The sequence below is a fragment of the Procambarus clarkii genome, chromosome 43 (assembly GCF_040958095.1).
Source record: "Procambarus clarkii isolate CNS0578487 chromosome 43, FALCON_Pclarkii_2.0, whole genome shotgun sequence".
In the NCBI taxonomy this organism is placed as follows: Eukaryota; Metazoa; Arthropoda; class Malacostraca; order Decapoda; family Cambaridae; genus Procambarus; species Procambarus clarkii.
The window spans coordinates 3240006-3262745 of NC_091192.1; the positions used below are offsets into that span (position 1 = coordinate 3240006).

Consider the following 22740-nt stretch of genomic DNA (forward strand, 5'->3'; position numbering starts at 1 on the left):
ATTATAACTATTATAAATTTTATTCGTTTATTCTTATTCTTTTAAAGTTTAAAAGCTTTATTTGTAAAGTTTTATACAATGTATGTATGTGATGTAACTATATAACCTGAGCTTGTAAAAGCACCTTAATCACCTTCAGTGATTAAGTGCTTAATTGCACACTAGTTTCTCTATCAGCTATCTCACCCTGTCAGAGTAAAAGAGACAAATGTATTTGAATGCATGTGTGTGTGTATATATGTATGTATATATATGTATATATACGTATATGTGTGTGTGTGTAATTACCTAAGTAATTACCTAAGTGTAGTTACAGGATGAGAGCTACGCTCGTGGTGTCCCGTCTTCCCAGCACTCTTTGTCATATAACGCTTTGAAACTACTGACGGTCTTGGCCTCCACCACCTTCTCACTTAACTTGTTCCAACCGTCTACCACTCTATTTGCGAAGGTGAATTTTCTTATATTTCTTCGGCATCTGTGTTTAGCTAGTTTAAATCTATGACCTCTTGTTCTTGAAGTGCCAGGTCTCAGGAAATCTTCCCTGTCGATTTTATCAATTCCTGTTACTATTTTGTATGTAGTGATCATATCACCTCTTTCTTCTGTCTTCTAGTTTTGGCATGTTTAATGCTTCTAACCTCTCCTCGTAGCTCTTACCCTTCAGTTCTGGAAGCCACTTAGTAGAATGTCTTTGCACCTTTTCCAGTTTGTTGATGTGCTTCTTAAGATATGGGCACCACACAACAGCTGCATATTCTAGCTTTGGCCTAACAAAAGTCATGAACAATTTCTTTAGTATATCGCCATCCATGTATTTAAATGCAATTCTGAAGTTAGAAAGCATAGCATAGGCTCCTTGCACAATATTCTTTATGTGGTACTCAAGTGATAGTTTTCTATCTAGAACCACCCCTAGATCTCTTTCTTTATCAAAATTCTTTAAAGATTTCTCACATAATATATAGGTTGTGTGGGATCTATGTTCTCCTATTCCACATTCCATAACATGACATTTATTAACATTAAATTCCATTTGCCAAGTGGTGCTCCATCTACTTATTTTGTCCAGGTCTTCTTGAAGGGCATGACAATCATCTAAATTTCTTATCCTTCCTATTATCTTAGCATCATCAGCAAACATGTTCATATAATTCTGTATACCAACTGGTAGATCATTTATGTACACAATAAACATCACTGGTGCAAGAACTGAACCCTGTGGTACTCCACTTGTGACATTTCTCCATTCCGATACATTGCCTCTGATTACTGCCCTCATTTTTCTATCAGTCAGAAAATTTTTCATCCATGAAAAGCTTACCTGTCACCCCTCCAATATTTTCCAGTTTCCAGAACAACCTCTTATGTGGAACTCTGTCGAAAGCCTTTTTTAGGTCCAGATAGATGCAGTCAACCCAACCATCTCTTTCCTGTAATATCTCTGTGGCTCGATCATAGAAACTGAGTAAATTTGATACACAGGATCTTCCAGATCGAAAACCATACTGTCTGATATTATATCATTTCTCTCTAGGTGTTCTACCTATTTAGTTTTGATTAGTTTTTCCAATACTTTCACTATTACACTTGTCAAAGATACAGGTCTATAATTGAGGAGGTCTTCCCTGCTGCCACTTTTGTAGATTGGAACTATGTTAGCCTGTTTCCACACGTCTGCTACAATTCCTGTACACAGGGATGCCTGAAAGATCAGGTGAAGTGGAATGCTGAGCTCGGATGCACATTCTCTCAGAACCCATGGTGAAACGCCATCTGGGCCAGCTGCTTTGTTCTTACCGAGCTCCTTGAGCATTTTTTCCACTTCGTCTCTAGACACCTCTATGTGCTCTATGTTGTTCTCTGGAATTCTTATTGCATCTGGTTCCCCTAAAGATTTCATTTTGTACAAACACACTTTGGAACTTTTCGTTTAGTGTTTCACACATTTCCTTTTCATCTTCCGTGAATCTATTTCCCATTTTCAACCTCTGAATATTATCGTTTACCTGCAATTTGTTGTTTATGAATTTATAAAATAGACCTGGTTCTGTTTTACATTTGTCTGCAATCCCTTTCTGCCTCTCTCCTCATTGCCGTGTATTTGTTTCTCGCATCTTTGTATCGCTGGGGTTGGTGGGTGTGAGAGTGAGAGAGTGAGAGAGTGTGAGAGAGAGTGAGAGAGAGTGAGAGAGAGAGAGAGTGTGAGAGAGTGAGAGAGTGTGAGAGAGTGAGAGAGTGAGAGAGAGAGAGAGAGAGAGAGAGAGAGAGAGAGAGAGAGAGAGAGAGAGAGAGAGAGAGAGAGAGAGAGAGAGAGAGAGAGAGAGGTGACCTCAACCAGTATCTTATACAGAGGGATTTTGATGAACTCTTAGCAGTTTTTAACCTTGAAAATTTTGTGAGCTTTCCTACCCACATATCAGGCTCGTCCCTTGATCCTGTCGTAACTGACCTTCCTGCAAATATTGTTAATTGCAGACCTCTGGGATATGTTGGTTCTTCAGACCACCAGGCTATCTTTACTACACTGGCTATCCCGACAGATCGAGGTGAAGAATCTGTTCGTACTACCTGGCTATGGGACAGAGGGAACTGGCCAGCCCTACGTTCAGAGCTTGAAGTAACTGATTGGCATGCCTTGCTCCAGGGGGACGTGAACAGCCAAGTAAACGCTTTCACCAGTCATATACTGGACCTCCAGTATAGGCATATCCCTCACTGGCAGTATGTGACCAAGCCCACTAATCAGCCTTGGTTTGGATATCGCTGCCGGATGGCAGCTGAAGCCAAAAACAAGGCCTGGAGGAGATTTAAACGGCATCCCTCGGCTCATAACAGAAACATTCATAAACAATCTTGTCGAATAATGAAAGAAGTTCAAAAGTGGGCTATATCCAGATGGGAATCCGAAACTCGAAGAAAACTTGCATCTGGAAGGGTTGGATCCAAGGTCTGGTGGTCCCTGGTGAAGGATCGGCAGGGGTACTCATCTGAGGACACAATCCCACCTCTAAACAGAGAAGATGGTACTGTGGCAACCAGCAATCAGGAGAAGGCTGATTTACTGGCAAACCACTTTGCTTCCAAGATGCAGGTCCCTGATCCTGAACATCAGCCTCCACATCTTGCCCCATGCACTGTGTCTAGGTTGACTGAAGTGGTTATAAATCAGGCTGAAGTTCTCCATCTCCTTAACATGCTAGACACAAGCAAAGCTGTGGGGCCAGATAAGGTCAGTCCAAGACTACTACGCTGCTGCGCTGACCTGTTGGCTCCACCTCTCACGCGCCTCTTCCAACTGTGCCTAGTTCAAGGAATTTGGCCCTCCTTATGGAAGAAGGCAGACGTTGTTCCAGTGCACAAAAAGAAGAGCCGCTCAGTAGTTGGTAACTACAGACCTGTGTCACTGCTTTCCATTACTGGCAAGATCCTAGAATCATTAATTGCTCAGCAAATGACATCATTTTTTGACCATCATCGGCTAATTTGTGATCGACAGTATGGTTTTAGAAAAGGCCGATCTGCTGCTGATCTTTTGCTAAATCTCTCCTCTAAGTGGCATCAGTCACTGGATGAGTCCAAGATCAGCTGTGTTGTTGCTCTAGATATAGCAGGAGCCTTTGATCGGGTCTGGCACTCTGGATTAGCAGTGAAGCTTCAAGCTTTAGGCATTGCAGGCTCCATCTTAGTGTTATTAACACTTTCGCGCTATCTGGACGCGCCGGCGCGTCCCGTTTCGTCTAACGCTAACGCATAGTGGACATAAAGTTGAGTCCTCTTTTAAAATACAGTGGTACCTCGCATAACGATTGCCCCAAAAGACGAATATTTTGGGTAACGAACGACCCGATCGGCATCAAATCGTCCCGTATGACGAACGCTGGTTTGAGTAACGTCAACACCACATGGTGGGGTCGCGCTGTTTCTTGCACATTCTTAGACGCCTCCGACGATGCACATAAATTATGTTGTTCTTGTTTAAAGATGCTAATGATGCTGGGATATAAAAGGGTGACTGCTGAGATGTTGCAAAGCATTGACGTTTTTGTAGGAAAAAAGAAATGAAATGTCCGATATATAACAAATGTCAAAAAGGTTCGTTCGGTGTTCGGCAGGTAGGCTGCTCCATTATAACAATCTTTCTTTGTTTCAAATGTGTTCCATTTGTTTTTTATTTGTCATTTACGTCTCAATAATGGAGCAGCCTACCTTACATACACTGAGTAAACCATTATGACATTTTCCTTTCTTCAAATGTGTTCAATATTTATTTTCATTTGTCTTATAGCAAAAGGTTCGTTCGGTGGTCGGCAGGTCGGCTGCTCCATGTTTCTTAAAAAAAAAAAAAAAAAAAAAAAAAAAAACGAAAAATAAAAGAACTGTTGAAACAATTTGAAAAAATGGACAAATGTTATAAAGGTTCGTTCAGTGTTTGTCGGGTAGGCTGCTCCATTATTGAGACGTAAGTGACAAATACAAAACAAATGGAACACATTTGAATCAAAGAAAGATTGTCATAATGGAGCAGCCTACCCAACAAACACTGAACGAACCTTTTGCTATAACGAATATGAAAGACAAGGGCTGCTGGCTGAGTTAGTAGTGCGTGAGCAACCATTTGTGGCACACGTGCCTCTGGCTCTCAAACACCTGTCCCACACGGTGTAGAAAGACTGTGCTCAGTCGGTGCAATTCAGACCCTATTGTTTGAAGAACATAAGGGTCATAACATTGGTGAAGCTAGGCGCAATAAGGGCTTAACACAACGATCGGATGCCAGTGATACAGCACCTATGAGGATGATACAGCGAGTGTATCCAGGTGTAGCTCTGAGCCCCACCCTTGCCATCTCTAATGTATATAGATGATACATAGATGAATCATTTTCTGCGTTCAGTGATGATGCATCTGATACAAGTAGCATAGATGAACAGTGTTAGCGGCTTCCATGGTGGTGGTCATTGATATTTTCAAGAATACCTGAATCTCTTCCTGACTGATGGACACGCTTTGAGGCTAGCTGAATCTCTTCCCGTGTGGGACCTTACAAAGCGATCTTTTCAAGACTACCTTACAAATTGAGCTTTTCCTATAATCGTTTCAATACTACTTTATGCTTTACAAGCTTGGCTACATACCACCTACAAGTACTAAAGCCAAGGGTGCACGCGAGTGCGTTATTTGCAAGCACACAGAACGATGAAACAGGAAACGAAAATCTATCTGTAGCTGGTGCAAGGAGAGCAAAGTCGCGCTGTGTACCATGGACTACTTCGTTGACTATTACGCACCTCCAAAGTACTGAGTGTGTAATACAGTGTGTTACTGTGTAAATAGTATGTGAAACTGTACATATTGTAATTTTAGTGAATTTTTACCACGTAATATTGTGACAATAAACATTTAATGTGGACACATTACTGACACATGTATCACAGTTTCATGGAAAATTATGAACATTCTACTGTATACATATTGTAAAGGTCACAAATATGCATCATATACGATAAAAGAAACAAATAAAACCGCATTGGAAAAGCATAGAAAAAATATTTGAAAATATATTTGTGGCAACACGCGGTGCTTGAATGGCCCGCGCGACCGTGTCTGGAAGCTTCACACACGGGCGACCAGCCCCTGATGACGTCACAGCACACCTTGTCCACGCCCTCACAGCCAAATTAAGTGGAATTTGGTAATTATTTTTACATAGACATGTTCAGGGACGGTAATTTATCATTTTGCAAAGAAAAATTATATTTTGGGGAACATTTGATGTCATGCACACTGGGGAAATTTCACAATAAACACAGTGCATCACACTGGTTATATGGGGGACACTCGTTTTGTATGACGTCCGTTTCACATGACGAACATGGAACGGATTAAATTCGTTATGCGAGGTACCACTGTATTTGTATAAAATTCAATTTTTATCCGATTTACTTTGGGTTTGTTTCAAACTGCGCGCTATGAGGCTCTCTTTCTCACCACTAGGCTGCATGGTACAATAATTTCATGAAAGGTGTGGATAACTTCGATCAAATGGTATTTTGTCCCAAACGGGTTGCAGGTGGGTGACTTTAGCCGTTTATACTGGAAATGCTTCCCCCATATCATGTATTATATGCATATGTCTGTTTAGGGAATTTTATTCCGATCAATATACAACCAAAAATAACTGTGTGCAACAAGTATAAACTTGACAAACATAACAAAAGTAAAAACATTTCGTGTGTGTTTGACGCTCACTGATATGTTCCAGCGTTGTTTTATATTTGGCGCTATTCTAACTTACGCTTTGTTGATATTTTTTACCTATGGGCACATAGAACATTCTATTGCGAACACATTGACACAAAAATGAATGACGTACATAGAAAATTAATGTCATGAGAGTGAAATAAGTATAAACTTTCAAAGCGCCGTGCGTCGTCCCGTCACCGATACCGGGTAACAATTTCACCACTTCCCACACTCTTGCGGGCGGGCCGCATCATTATTCTACGCTTATATTCATATCACCGTGTTGGGAATTTCATTGCGAGTCCATTGATACCAAAATTAACGCTGTAGAATAAGTGTGGAGGTGATTACAATCCCAAGAGTAAAAACATTTTGTTGCTGATGGGCGCTCACGGCGAGTCATCTTCGTAGTTATTTATTTGGTGCTGGTATCCCTATACGTTTCGTGACTTTTTTTACTGATGTTCTTCTAGAGAATTTTATTGCGAACACGTTGGTACCAAAATGAAATACGTAGCATGAGAACTAAGGTCAGAAGAGTAAAAAGAGTATACACATTTTTGTTTTTACGCTTAAGCGATAAAAACGCCGCGCGCACATTCGGTTGGCTGAGTGACCTTCGCGGAAAGTGCGAAAGTGTTAAAAGACTACCTTCAAGAACGGACTCTAAGGGTGGTCCTCAATGGAGCAGAATCCGATAACCACTCAATTGGTGCCAGCGTTCCACAGGGTAGTGTGCTTGGCCCTCTGCTGTGGAATGTTTATTTCAACGATCTTCATCTCATTCCTGAAGCTCAAGCCTATGCTGATGACTGTACTCTAACCTTTACATACAGAAAGGAGGAAATGCTAACTGCTGCAAGAATCATTAATCACAAACTTTCAGCAATTTCTACCTGGGGTAGGAGATGGCAGGTCACATTTGCGGCTGAGAAGACTCAAGCGATGATGATAACTAGACTGCACATGGCGAATCGGACAGAACTGCAAATGGGTGGCAAATCCCTAGAGTTCACAGAAGAATTTGACATCTTGGGAATGAAGTTCGACTCTTCAATGACAATGAAGAGCCATGTGATAAACCTAGCTAAAAAGGCAGCCAGGAAACTTACAGCACTACGGCGCATCTCATATCTTCTTGACAGCAAGGGATGCAAAACCTTATATGAAGCTCAAGTTCGCTCCCATCTTGAGTATGCACCCCTTTCCTGGATTGCCTGCCCCCCATCTTTCGTCAGACTGTTGGACAAAGTGGAGAGACGGGCTAGAAGGCTTATCTCTAGTCTTGACCAAGTCTGGTGGGAACGGTCTGAACATCAGAGCCTGCAACACCGTCGGGACATTGTTGGTCTTACTGTTATGTACAAGACCAACATCCTCAAAGTTCCGCACTTGGCCCAACTCCGTGGAGTACCAGTAGTTCCCACTCGTAACACTAGGCTCTCAACCTTCAACAGTCTCATGCTGGAAGTGCCATTCTCAAGAACATCACTCCATCAGCGTTCATTCCTTCCGAGACTTACTCGCATCTGGAACTTGTTCGCTCAACAGATTGATACATGGGAGATCAGGTCAACTGTTCACATGAAGACTCTGGCACACAGCTGGCTACAAGCTCATCCTGTTCCTTATATGATTGTTACTTAATGTTTTTTAATGAATAAAGGCTACTCCTTCTAAAGCAAATAATAACAGGCTCATGAAATAAATGGGCATCTAGGAGTAGGTTTCAACTTAGCTTACATAAGTTAAATATATGATAGTTCCCAATGTGTTACTTTCAAAGTATACTCTTATGAAATAAATGAGTTTCTAGGTGTAGGCTTCAGATGAGCTGAGGTAGGATAACAGCTCTTGCTTGCAGTTTCACTAGGTATGTTATTAGGCATCCCTTATGAATCCTAGTCTTATTTAAGAAAAGAAAAGTAAAGGAAAGAAGAGAGAGAGAGAGAGAATGAGAGAGAGAGAATGAGAGAGAGAGAATGAGAGAGAGAGAATGAGAGAGAGAGAATGAGAGAGAGAAAATGAGAGAGAGAGAGAATGAGAGAGAGAGAGAATGAGAGAGAGAATGAGAGAGAGAGAAAATGAGAGAATGAGAGAGAGAATGAGAGAGAATGAGAGAGAGAGAGAGAATGAGAGAGAGAGAGAGAATGAGAGAGAGAGAGAGAGAGAGAGAGAGAGAGAGAGAATGAGAGAGAGAGAATGAGAGAGAGAGAGAGAATGAGAGAGAGAGAGAGAATGAGAGAGAGAGAGAGAATGAGAGAGAGAGAGAGAATGAGAGAGAGAGAGAGAGAGAGAATGAGAGAGAGAGAGAATGAGAGAGAGAGAGAGAGAGAGAGAGAGAGAGAGAGAGAGAGAGAGAGAGAGAGAGAGAGAGAGAGAGAGAGAGAGAAAGAGAGAGAGAGAGAGAGAAAGAGAGAGAGAGAGAGAATGAGAGAGAGAATGAGAGAGAGAATGAGAGAGAGAATGAGAATGAGAATAAAGTATATATGGAAGCTGATCAGAATTACATTTTACCTTTGTAAATGCACATTAATGACACTATGTAAAAGACACATCGAACACTTTATGTAGGGCATACGTAAATCTGTGTATCTATGTATTTACGTGATTCGGTGCTTTTAAAATGCTAAGCTAACCTACATACGTAAATACCAGCCCGTCCTCCAAAAATGGGGTGGTAAATGTAAGAAGACAAATAAGTGCAATTATGTACTATTCATAGCAGTTAGGAATTGTACTTATTTTCACTTAGTATTAAATCGTACTGTCAGATATATTGTGAATATTTGAGTTTACCTGAAAAACTGAATAGAAAACGACAACCTCACCTAACCGTCTTAGTTTTTGAAGATAATAATTGTATTGCTTCTTAATTACAATTAGTACTTAACCTATAGCTATATTGATATTACAGTTTTATAAAACTAATAAAACAAAACTAAAATATATCAATAAATTGTAAAGAAACTCAGGATATTTTAAAATTTTGTATAAAGTCTATATTGTTTAATTAACCTGAAAAAGAAATTCCTGATATTTAAAACTTGTGTATTGCAAATCGAAATTGAAAACGTCATCCTAAAATTCTGAGTGACTTAACAGAAAACGAGAAGAATTAAAGCGGGGGAGGGAGTTGGGTCAATGTAACAGCCCCATAAGTGCAATTATGCACTGCTTATTACAGTAAGAAAGTGTACTTATTACACTTAGTATTAAATCGTACTGTCAATTCGGAGGATGGGTTGTAACAACAGATGATTGATAAGTTTCCATGCTTGTAAACTCTTTAATAAATGTAACCAAAGCCGTCAAAGATTGAGGAAAGATGTACACGTTCATAAGTACTTGCATAACTGCTATATGAATCCGGGTCCAGGGCCTGGCTTGTGGTTCCTGGTAGGCATAAGAACCCCTGTGACTGATGACCCCAAACTAATATGGTCCATATCAGTTCGGATAGCTTCAGGGAGCCTCCGTGGCTCCCCCACAGAAAAGGCACTTTTCATATACACTCAGAGCCTAGCTTTTTGTTTAAATTATAGGGGGATTTTTCATGTAATGCAGTACAGTATCTGCAGTTTTTTGGATCCATGCACAAAAGAAAGAAATTGCTATGAAACAAATTTTGAATCCATGTAGTAGCTTTCTCAACATTTACCAGACTTACCATCCCATGATAAATACCTCTGAGTGACCACTTTTGAACTCAATGCTGGTTGTTTTGATCATGAAGCACTGTTCCTACTGTAGGTCTAGAGCCTTGGTACTGGAGCTTCCTCAATATAAGCCAAGCGTGATAAACAATCACCAATGAACTATCACATTACTAACAATCTTTACATAAGTTATGAGCTATTACTTACTAAACACCTCTTTCAGCACCCTGAACATCTATGCTGCAGTAATTAACTAAAATACTGTATCAATTGTTCAGTACTGTACTGTACTGTACTTGTAAGAAACTTCTTTATGTTAAACTTGCCTTTTCCATTTCTGTGTAATGCCACTAAATATTAATTGTCACTTCAAAGACAATGTTTTGATAGTAAGACTAAGAAAGCTTTTATAGTGTATTATGATCATAACCTGCCAGCATGGAAGTCTTCCCAACTACCCCCAAACCTGTAATTACTGAACACCTCCTCAAACATTGACTGACACTCTACAATTCCATTCAACTTTGCACACAGAAGGAAAACACCTGACATTTTACGATGCAGTGAGTAAGATTCCTCAGGTGGAGCACACATGCGGTGTGAAAGCATAACTGGAACGAGATGCTGTATTCTATATGTGGTATCCTGGTCTCCAAAGTGGAATGGTTTTGCTTCTTGGAATGCTTCACCCAGAATCATGATAGCATCCACATGTGCTTTCTCCATTACCTATGGGAGAATAAAACACGGAAATAAAACCAGCGTTGAATGTAGTGAAATGCCATTTTCTGGGTGAACCCCGGAGGCTCCCTGGAGCTATCGGGCTAATGTGTGATATATTACACCATGGCATTAGTCTAAGGAGTTCGACCAACTGGGGACCACGAGCCAGAACCTAATCCCCCTCAGAGAGTTTTCAGGGAGCACTGGCACTGGAACCCCCACCCCCTTGCAGTTGGGGTTTTCCTTATCTGCCATCGAACAGCGTTAGGCACCCAGAAAGGTAGGGATAACAAAACAAACCCCACATGGTAAGAAAAGTACAATGAAAAAACAAAAAGAGAGGTAGAACTCCTTCCAATCCCAAGGAAACAATCAAACAAGCAAACGTCACACTCCACTGCCGGCCGCTCGTCCGTGCAGCCCTCCAATCATCGGCTACCCAGCACTCCAGTTTGGAAGCTAAGCATCAAACACCACCAAAAACTGCCTACCGGAGGGAGTGTTGCCAGTGAGCCTCCAAGGGGGCTCACCCAGAAAATGGCCTTCATTACAATCAACGCTGGTTTTCTGTGAAGGAGTCCCTTCGACTCCTTGGAGCTACATAACCAAAGATAAAGAAAAGAGGGACTTACCCAGGAGGTGGCCGCCATACACTTTGCAACGTGAAGACGAGACAACTGGTTGCAACCTGCAACCCAACAACACGGGAATGCTAGGAGCACGAAAGTTAACCAAGTAACAGGCGGCCAAGACCCTGTTTAACACTTTCGCTCGGGGATGACGCAGCATTGCGTCATCCGTTTACTGGCGGTAATGCCGGGGATGACGCAGCATTGCGTCATCCACTTTAAAAATTCGCCAAAAATCAGGTTTTTATCCGATTTTTTTGGGACTGGTTTTAAAATGTGCGCCGATGTCTTCCCATTTTCTTTGTTGAGCCTCGTGGCCCTCAGGCGGCTTGGCACACGCCGTGGGCCCATTGTCTTTGCTCCACTGTTGTGACCAATGTCGCCTCCCCTCGCATCTCAAACGTGTGAACATTTCGGCTATTTTCCGTGGCTATATTTCTTACTGCGGCTTTAGAAACTATCTACGCTTACTCCACGATGGATAGTAATCATGAACAAGGCCCTTCCAGGAAGAAAATTGCGAAAGAAAGGCTTGAAAAGGAAGGGAATTGGGAGTGTAGCAGGAAGGCCTCTGAGCGCTCACTCACGGCTAACGCGTGGCCCGTCTTCAACTCGTCGGCGGTTGGAGCGTGACCAGGTTTTTTTTTTATATGCTAATGTTCCTCTGGAGAATTTTATTACGAACCCATTGAGACCAAAATGAAAGACCTAGGACAAAAATTGAGGTGACCAGAGTGAAAATAGTGAAAACATTTTATCCCGTTTGCGCGCTCCCGGGTAACTCGTTCGCACTTTCTCTGTTTGCTGCGGGTAATTAGCCGGGCTTTTGGAGTTTATATGCATTTAGTGCTGTAGAGAATTTTATTGCGAACACAATGATACCAAATTTAATCTCGTAGAAGGAGAATTGAGGTGACAAAGTTGAAGAGAGTATACACTTTTCGGAATTAACGCGCGCTTCCGTGACACGCTGGGGCCCATATCGCCCTGTCGAGGGGTGGCGCGCGGGGTGAGCGAAAGTGTTAACCTCCAAAATCCCCGTGCTCGAATATCAGCCCAGGACATGTTGCCAAATATAGTAGCAAAAGCAGCAAACTTCCTAACATCATGGGCATGACGATAGACCATAGGCTGGCTAGACTTAATAACCCTGCAGACGACCAGGGAGACCCGAGCCCTGGAACAGGGAATGAGAGAAACTGGATCAAGCCAAAGTGCATCCCCAGCCACCGAAGCCGAAGTGTGCTGAAAATGGCGAAGAGCTGCAACCGGACACAATACATGATGCACCCCCAACCTGACCAACCAAGCATCAATGACCCAAGGACCCCCTCCGGAAAGCAGCCATCTTGTTCTTTGCCAGAAAAGGAGAAGGCTGCAACAGACCACCAGGACCAAAAGAGTAGGAACCCCCTGCACTGGAGGAGAGCATGAAACTCACTGACCCGACTCCCAGAGGCCAATGCCAACAGAAACAGAGCCTTGAAAAAAACATTCTCAACCGAAGGGGGCCACCACAAACCGAGGAGAGGAAAGATAGGGGAGCACTCTGTCCAAGGACCAGGACGGCTCAGGCGGTGCATGAGCAAGCCGGAGGAGAAACAAAGCCCGAAAAAGCTTACGTAACAAGGCAGAAATGACAGCGACCCTGAATGCAAGCTGGAGCGGCTCCATTAGTGCCGCACGATACGAGGCAACAGAATTATGCATCAAATGACAGTGAGCACTGGTCACAAAGCCCCAGCAGAGAGACGACATGTTCGTGAATACATCGAGCGAGGGCTCGGGTAGGAACCAAGGCACTGAACCCCAAAATCCCCGAAGAGGAAGCTCACGCCAAGGCACTGAATCCCAAAAACCCGAAGAGGAAGCTGGCACCACAGCAACAGATGCAAAGCCTTTGAGGTACAAACCTAGCGATCGTGGGAGAAGCGGAAGGGGAGTCCCTGAAATAACCAGAACAGACGACGAAGCCAAAGAGGGGTAGACCAGTATGGCGAAGTTCAAACTCCAACACATCTGCTTGAGCAACCGCCAAGTGACTCAGGACCTCCTCAGGAACAGCCGAAGATGGGACTACGGCCTCAGCAACGCCTCCAGAGTGAGAGACATGACAGTGGTCCGAGAGTCCCAAACAAGACCCAGCCAGGCCTGAATCTGGGATGGAACTTCCTCCAGTTCACCATGAACCTGAATCCGACGAGTTGGGAAAGAACCACCTCCCTGGCAAGCAGACAAGCAGACCAACTGGGAGCCCACAGCAGCCTGTCATCGAGGTAGGCCAGGACCCAAACCCCTAGCAGACGCACACAGGTCACCACTGCCCGGGTAAGATGCGTGAATATGTGAGGTGCTAGATTCAAGCCAAAAGAAAGGCAATGAAAGTGATAAGCCTGACACTCCATTGCGAAACTTAGCAAATGCCTGAACCCCGGATGAATTGGGACGTGCCAATAAGAGTCCTTGAAGTCCAGGGACATAACCATCCAAGCACCCAGCTCCAAAAGAAGCCGGGCCTGAGACAGAGTGGTCATCCAAAAGGAGGGGGGCAAAGAACCCATGGATTCAGATGGGACAAGTCCAGAATGAACCGCAGATTAAAACAGTACCGATTTCAGCACAGGGAATAGGCAAGAAACCCACCTGAAGAACAGGGTCATTTCGACCACGTCCAAGTGCACTCACTCCGAGATAACCTGACGAAGCGCAAGGGGAAGAAGCCTGCCTCGTCAGCCCTGAACCCCCCGAAGGAGAAGGAGCCGCCCAATGCCACAACAGGCCAGATGACACAACCGAAAACGCCCACAAATCATGGGACCAAGTGTGACCAAACAGAGCAAGCCTTCCTCCCCATCGCCCCTTACAAGAAGCCCGTAGACGAACAGAGCGATCATCGGCCTACCAGACAACACCGGTTCCGAAGGCAATGTCGGCTCAGATGTGGGCACCAATGGCTCACTCTGCTTGATACCTGCTTGATGGGGTTCTGGGAGTTCTTCTACTCCCCAAGCCCGGCCCAAGGCCAGGCTCGACTTGTGAGAGTTTGGTCCACCAGGCTGTTGCTTTGAGCGGCCCGCAGGCCCACATATCCACCACAGCCCGGCTGATCCGGAACTTCTCTTAGAAAACAGTCCAGCTTTCTCTTGAAGATATCCACGGTTGTTCCGGCAATATTTCTTATAGTCGCTGGGAGGACGTTGAACAACCGCGGACCTCTGATGTTTATACAGTGTTCTCTGATTGTGCCTATGGCACCTCTGCTCTTCACTGGTTCAATCCTGCATTTTCTTCCATATCGTTCACTCCAGTACATTGTTATTTTACTGTGTAGATTTGGGACCTGGCCCTCCAGTATTTTCCATGTGTATATTATTTGGTATCTCTCTCGTCTCCTTTCTAGTGAGTACATTTGGAGAGCTTTGAGACGATCCCAATAATTTAGGTGTTTTATATCGTCTATGCGTGCCGTATGTTCTCTGTATTCCCTCTATTTCAGCAATCTCTCCTGCTCTGAATGGGGAAGTGAGTACTGAGCAGTACTCGAGACGGGACAACACAAGTGATTTGAAGAGTACAACCATTGTGATGGGATCCCTGGATTTGAAAGTTCTCGTAATCCATCCTATTGTTTTTCTGGCTGACGCAATATTTGCTTGGTTATATTCCCTACTTCATACTGGCTTCTTAAAATTTCACTAATCTCTTTGTTGTCGTCTGTGTACGTACCTTCATTTGTAATTAACGGTCCAATACTGGTCGAGGTTTTTTATTTTTATTTTGTGTATGTGAACAAATATTTTGGATTTTTCTTTATCTCTTGTATAGCTTTCTGTTCCAATTCCATTTCCTCAGACTCATATGATCGCTTTAACGTTTGTTCTGTTTCTTTGATCTCCCTGCTTAGGTTTATTTTCCTTGCTTGTGATAGTCGTGTCTGCCTAAGCATTTCCATTATTTTTTTCCTTCTCCTATACAGGAGGCCTTCTATAGGAGGCCTGGTCGACGATCGGGCCGCGGGGACGCTAAGCCCCGGAAGCACCTCAAGGTATACAGTCGTCTGCGTTCTCTTTCTAGAGTGGTCCTCTTTCTGACCCTCCTCACAGGCACGTGTTTCAAGCAGACCTTGTAAGCTTCAGCTGTCAGTTGAGCTATTCCCTGTGTGGGAGTTTTGTCACGGAACTCTGACCAGCGGAACCTCAAGCCCTGGCATGACCCTTCCAAAAAAGACAGAGAACGGCCGCCCCGGAGAACCAACAAGTCCAACATAGGACGGCAACTAGGCGAAACTGTCTGCATAACTGCGTGACAGCAGACTCCGCAAACAGCAACGGACAAAACGGCTATGAAAACCTAAGAGCCAGGGCCCAAGCGGATTCCAAAGAGAGAGCGAGCGCAGCCTCATGGCACGTGAGGCAAGAACTCAAAGAACAGAGACACCGCCTCCTTCAGGATAGGCCCAAACAACTTCAACCATGCGTTCGACACCAGAGCTGTCGAGGATAGCACACCAGATGAAGGACCGACACTCAACGCCTCTACATCCTTTTCAAGCCAGGTCGAAGACAGCTCGAGAAGGGATAAGAAGCACAAGACCAAAGCCAAATGCCCACGGGTGTGCAAATCCTCAGCAACCAAGGACCCTAAAAGGGTAGGAACCTGCACATGCAGCTGCATAAGGCCAACATCCCAAGACAGCACAGAGGTGAACAAGCAAGCATTAAGTCGCTCCAACTCGCCTCCCAGGTAAACCTGCAGAATGGTAGAAGTTTCTCGCCACTCAAGCGTACGGGACGGACAGAGCCCATGCCATGCCCCATGTTTGGGAACCAGAAGCAGGGTGAACAACAGGGAAAGGACCAGGGAAGCGCAGACTAAACCAAGGTTGAAGCAACTGATGCCCCCCATGTCCGGGTCCCTATAACCAAAGCAGGGCAGCTGCAGGGCATCTGGATGGGAAACCAACTTAGGGCATTGCAGCAACATAAACCTAGCATGCAATGTGGATGCTGCCTGTACCCTAATAGTAATGTCATCAGAATAGTACTGGAGAACATGCAGAGAATACAACTCACAAGACTCCAGGTCAAAGGTGTCCTTGACTCTGGAGCCCGTTGGCCGAGCGGACAGCACGCTGGGCTTGTGATCCTGTGGTCCCGGGGTCGATCCCGGGCGCCGGCTAGAAACAAGGGACAAAGTTTCTTTCACCCTATGCCCCTGTTACCTAGCAGTAAAATAGGTACCTGGGTGTTAAGTCAGCTGTCACGGGCTGCTTCCTGGGGGTGGAGGCCTGGTCGAGGACCGGGCCGCGGGGACACTAAAAAAAAAAAACCCGAAATCATCTCAAGATAACCTCAAGATAACCTGACCCAACAGGCAGCATGATGAAGGCAAAAGAGGTGAGTGTCACCCTGATACAAGAGCACACAGCAACTTTCGAACCTGCACAAGGCGGGGTTGGAACTCGTAAGACGCATCCATGGGGCCAATGAGCCCTGACAGGGTTTTCCGAGGCCCGAAGACTGACTGTAATGGGAAGCCTGGGCAAGGTGTTGCTAACCGGTTAAGACCCAAAGCTAACAAGGGAGAAATCAAAACACTGAAACCCCTTGTAACATGTACAATCACAGGGGCTCGCCTAACAGCGAGCCACCAAAATAATAGATATGAAACTATAGCCAAATTAGGCAGATCCCCCACTAGGCAAGAATACAAAAAACAAAAGAAAAACCCTACAAAAGTACAATGTCCCCAGAGGAAACAGGAATTGGCTGATGCATAGGTAGGCAGGCTACTCAACACCTTGATGCCCCAACCAGCACAATACCACTCCCTACCCTGGACCAAACAAGGACCACGAAACCCCAGCTGGCCCCAAGGGCTGGATAAATGCCGAGCAGCAAAAACCCCCATGGAAATGGTTTCCTGAACTCATCAGGGAACACAGGGGTGAACGAAAGGGCAGTACTAACAGGGTGCCTAGGGCAGGATGCCCCTATGCGCATGCAGCCCTGGCACTGATGAGGACACCTGGCCACCACACACAACAACACTGCAGAGGTCATCACGAAGGCAAAACACCGCCTTGGAAATCGAGGCCAGAGAAGACGTCCCCCCTGGGCCACATTAGCTAACGAACTAGAGTGCTAAGTAGCCGGCGCAGGAAGGGGTTTCTCTGCAGACAAGCGGCGTGGCAGTGGAGTGTGAAGTTTGCTTGTTTCCGTGGGACTGGATGGAGTTCTAGCTTTCTTTTCGGTTTTTTTGTTGTACTTTTCTTAACATTTGGGGTTTGTTTAGTTAGGCCTACCTTTCTGGGTGCCTAACCCCAGTTGATGGCAGATAAGGAAAAAACCCCAACCACAGGGAGAGGGGGTTTCCAGGGCCATTGATCCCTGAAACCTCTCTGAGGGGGCCAGGTTCTGGCTTATGGTCCTGGTAGGTCGAACTCCTTAGACTAATACCCCAGTCTAATATATCACACACATTAGCCCAATAGCTCCAGGAAGCCGAACGGGCTCCCCACAGAAATACTAAATTTGCATGCACAGAAACATTATAATTCTATGGATTGCAATACACTAAAAAACCCAATGTTGAATGTAATGAAACTCCTCTTTCTAGTAGAGCCCAGGACCGAGATTCAGGAAGCTCTGTGTATTTCTTCGTAAGTAGGTTTGCTACGAAGGTTCCTAAGTGTGCCCTAAGAAGATGCTTAGGTGCAATTCAATAACGTCCACTTAGGAAGAAATTTGTTGGTTCACCTGCGTGCCGATAGAGGTCACTACTGTGTTTCCTTTGGAAAATCAGAGAGCAGCAACATTCTTCATATTGAAGATTTAGCGCTGGCTTATCGGAGCTCTACTGCCTCCTATTTACTTTGAATTTACTTATAAAATTAGTATATTTCGAAGTAAAACAATGTTTTTTCAACTTCTACAGCCAGCACCGACATTGTAGTAAACAAATATGTTACATTTGTTGTTTACCTACGTAATTCTAAGAGATACTGTGTAGCTGTCCTTGTTGCTCGGAAGATGCGCTGACAATTATTGTATATATTTACTGAATTTACCCAAGGGCCACTAACTATCTAGTGGCCTTGAAGAGGACAGAAAGCCGGCGGCTTGTTAAAGGGCCCGCCAATTGTCTTAATGATATTTTTTAGCTGGAATTTGGCATTTACGGCTTGAGCGGGTAGGCGGTTCCATGGGTTTATAGCCCTCTTGGTGGAAAAAAACATCTGTTTTCAGTCCTACTTGAGAGAACATACTCTCCAACACTATATCTGTGATTGCCCTGTTATCAGTGACTTCATACCAAATGGTATGAGGCATTTTGAGCTCTGTAATTACTTCATACACTCAGGAATATTGGAAGATATTCTTGTGCTGCACCCAGATTTTGCCAGTGGAGGATAATAGATCAGCATTAAGTATTTTGTTCTCTCCTAATTCCATGTATGACTGGCCATCCTGTGAGGTGAGGATGTTGGGTGAGCTTGTAGCTGGTTTTTGATCTACCAAGCGGGGAGTACCGCCAACAGAAGAATTTGAAAGAAATTCACCCAGAACAGGAAAGGGGGACCATAGTAAAAGCAGACCCCCCACCAGGCAAAAACAAAAACAAAAGAAAAACCCCGCAAGAGGACAACGTACCCAGACGGAACAGAGCCGGCTGCTGTTAATGGTGAAAACTAGCTGTGCAGTACCCCGCGCCCCAACCAGTGATGAAAACTACCACCTACCCAGAGACAAACCAGGGCAACAAAACCCCAGCCGACTCCAAGGGCGGCCCAGTACCGAGCAGTAAAGGACACAGCGGAGGTAGAACCCAAGGTGACTTGTGGAAGGTGGCCCCAAGCCCCAAGGGCAGTACTTACAGGGCACCTAGGGAAGATAGCCCTCGGCACATGCAGCCTGAATACTGTGGAATCTTACTCCTGGCTCACACCCTACTGGTAGAGACAGTCCACACCACAAGGCACAGAACTGAAACAAAAACTGGAGCCAGAGGCACTCGACCAGCCAGTAAGACCATCAGCCAAGAACTGCCAGTTGGATCGCCGGCGTGGAGGGTCTGGGGCTCCCCCTTCCCCCTCTCGGGGAGGGGGGGGGGGTTGCGCAGATGGTGGCGCGGCTACGTGATGACGTCATGCTAGTTTGATAATTTTGTTTGGGGAATTTTGTCCACTCGTTCGGCTTTTGGTAGCAATAATTTCACCAGAATAGGGGTTTGTTTTGGGGCGCCTACCTTTCTGGGTGCCTGTCCCGGTCGATGGCAGACATAGAATGCTCCCAATCACAAAGGGGTTTCTATAGACCATTGCTCCTCGTGCCTCTCTGAGGGGGACAGGTTCTGGCTCGTGGTCCCCGGTAGGCAAGAACTCCTAGCACTTTGACTGATGCCAGAAAGTTATACATATCCATTCAGACTGGATAGCTCCGGGGAGCCGACGGGGCTCCCCCCAGAAAGGGGGGGTTAACATAGCATAAATCAGCAATTGCACATGTTGGTGAACAGCGTTGTTTAAAAAATAGCAAGACATGGGTTGACATTTAGGAGGTAGGTTAGGTTACATGGAGTTAATTAGGCAGTACTTGGTTTAACTCTTAAACTGGTTGAGAGAGGTACAGCCTTTGACATGATTCGGGAGGTAATTCCACATTCTGGGTTCCTTGATTTGTAGAGTACTTCTAGTTTGGTTACACACAGCCAAATTGTGTAACAGGAAGAGGTCTTGGACACAAATTTGTTCCATGCTAAATGTAGAGGAATCAGCTGAGTATTCCTCAAATAAAATAAGTTGCCTCAGCTTATAAGGTAAATAAAATAAGCATTTCTCAAATAAGTAGCTGCCTCACCTCACTGCCTTACCTTACATAGCCTTCCCGGCATGGTGCCTTCTTTTGATAATTACTTGTTCCACACCCAAATTGTATAACAGGAAGAGGTCTTGGACCCCTACTTCCCTCTCTCTTTTTTAATAGTCTATATAGTCATAATTATAGCTTTAAGTATTCAATGAATAAAGTTTTTGACATTTTTACCCTTCTCCTTACCTAACATCATTTGTGCAGCATATTTTTATTTTATGTCTCACCCAGATTTAATTTCATAATAAAACCAAACTAAATAAATTAGAAATGGGTATGTATAGCTAAGGTACACCCTTACTACTAAGTGAACAGGGGCATTTGGTGATAGTAAATGATCCCATCAGGCAGGGCTCATCACCTTCTCTCATTTTTCATATTCACCAGTGTTTATTTACTTAAATTAATAACTACGGGTATAATATCTTGCTATTATAAAACTAATTCTACTATCATAAAAGACATATTTACTTTAAGTTTCAAGCAGAGAATGCATATATAACTAACACGAAGGACTCCTCTTCACTAGATTCAATTTTTATAATCTTTTGTTTATGTTCCAAAATCTTAAAATCGATCCCAGTGTTATGTAGTAGAGAAAAATTGAGTTATATCCAGTTTACATAAAGCTACGAGTGGTCGAAACCACACTTAGATCCCGGAATGAACTTACGAAGGTTTTTCTACTTAGTGTAGCTACCTGAATACCGCCGTAGCCGCCACGAAGGCGGCTAGGTGTCTCCCTGTAGCTAAATATCAACAGAGAAAAAAACCAGCATTGAATGTAATGAAATGCCATTTTCTGGGTGAGTCCCGGAGGCTCCCTGGAGCTATCCAGGCTGAATGGATATGTATAACTTTCTGGCATCAGTCAATGCACGGAGTTCTTGCCTACCGGGGACCACGAGCCAGAACCTGGCCCTCTCTAGAGAGGCACAAGGAGCAATGGCCTATAGAAACCCCCCTTATAATTGGGAGCATTCTATGTCTGCCATTGACTGGGATAAGCACCCAGAGAGGTAGGCACCCCAAAACAAACCCCTATTCTGGTAAACTATTGCGACCAAAGACCGAACAGGTGGACAGAATTCCCCAAACGAAAAATAGCAAACAAACATGACGACATCATGTCGCCGCGCCGCTGTTTGCGCAACCCCTCCCTTCCCGGGAGGGGGAAGGCGGGAACCCCAGACCCCACCGTCGGCGACCCAACCATTAGTTCTTAGGCTGGATGTCAAAACACGAAAACACCACCAACCGGAGGGAGGGAGGGATGCCGGGGAGCCTCCGGGACTCACCCAGAAAAAGGGGTTTCATTACATTCAATGCTGGTTTTCTGGAGGGAGTCCCGTCGGCTCTCCGGAGCTAACTACCCAAAGATAAGGAAAAAACAGAGACTTATCCAGAGTCTATCCTCACTCCTCAACATGAAGCCAAGACAACTGGCTGCAACCGCCGACCCAAAGCAACGCAGGCCTGACCAGGCCCAGGAACATTCACCAGGTAGCGAGCGGCCAGGACCCTGTTGGATCTCCAAAAACCCCGGGCCCGAATGTCCACCCAAGACATGTTGCCAAAGACAGTCGTCAAAGCAGCAAATTTACGAATGTCGTGGGCCCGGGGAAAAACCGCAGCCTGGCTACACTTAATAACCCCTGCGGACAACCTGAGAGACCTAAGCCCTGGAACAGGGAAGAAGGGAAACCGGATCCAAGCATCAACAACCCACGGCCCCCTCCGGAACGCAGCCGTCTCATTCTTCGCCACAAAAGAGGGAGACGGCTGCAAGTGAACAAAACGACCACCAGGACCGAAAGAGCAGAAACCTCGGCGCCAGAGCAGAGCATGAAGCTCCCCAACCCGACCCCCCCAAGGCCAATGCCAACAGGAAAAGAGCCTTAGAAAAACAATCCCGAACGGAAGGGGCCACAACAAACCGAGGCAGAGAGAGAAACGAGTGCACGCGGTCGAAGGACCAAGACAGCTCAGGCTGCGCGTGAGCAGGCCGGAGGTGAAACAACGTACGAGACAACTTGCGAAACAGGGCAGAAGTCACATCAACACCAAAAGCAAGCTGAAGCAGCTCCGCCAATGCCGCACGATACGAAGCGCCAGTATTCGGCATAAGATGACGGTCCTGAAACAACCAAGAGAGAAAGGACGGAACAACCCTATCAGAGACCGAAGAACACAGACTCTGTGATAGGAAAAACCAGAAGGACCGCCTGAAAACCTCATACTGCCGCTGAGATGAAGCACGCAGGTGGGAGACCAACAATGAAGCCACCTGCACACCATACAAGGAATGATAAACCTGAGTCAAAAACATCAGATGTGAAGACTCTAGGAGAAGACCGAACCAGCCTCGTATGGGGCTGAACCGATCTGCTGAAAGAGGCGGAGCCATGGGAAGGCCCTCGGGTTCAGACACCGAGCAAGCAGCGTCTGAAACCAAGGCTGGGCCGGCCACCAAGGAGCCAGAAAGACAACTTGACCTCGGTAAGTCTCCAAGCGAGTCAGGACCTGGAGCAACAGTGGAACTGAGGGAAAGAGGTACAGCTAACCCCACCTCGCCCAGTCCTGCCTGAAGGCGTCAACCCTGATGGCTTCGCA

At 45.1% G+C, this 22740-nt stretch overlaps 1 protein-coding gene across 2 annotated transcripts in view; it reads right to left on the reverse strand.

Moving 5' to 3' along the window:
• Nucleotides 1–9233: 9233 nt before the first annotated feature.
• Coq8 (ubiquinone biosynthesis protein COQ8, mitochondrial) overlaps nt 9234–22740 on the reverse strand; it is a 350169-nt gene continuing 336662 nt past the window's right edge. For both annotated transcript variants that reach the window (XM_069299996.1, XM_069299995.1), the window contains exon 11: nt 9234–10634. In XM_069299996.1, coding sequence (XP_069156097.1) covers nt 10329–10634 — 306 coding nt within the window. In that variant the 3' untranslated portion in view covers nt 9234–10328. The remainder of the gene's footprint in view (nt 10635–22740) is intronic.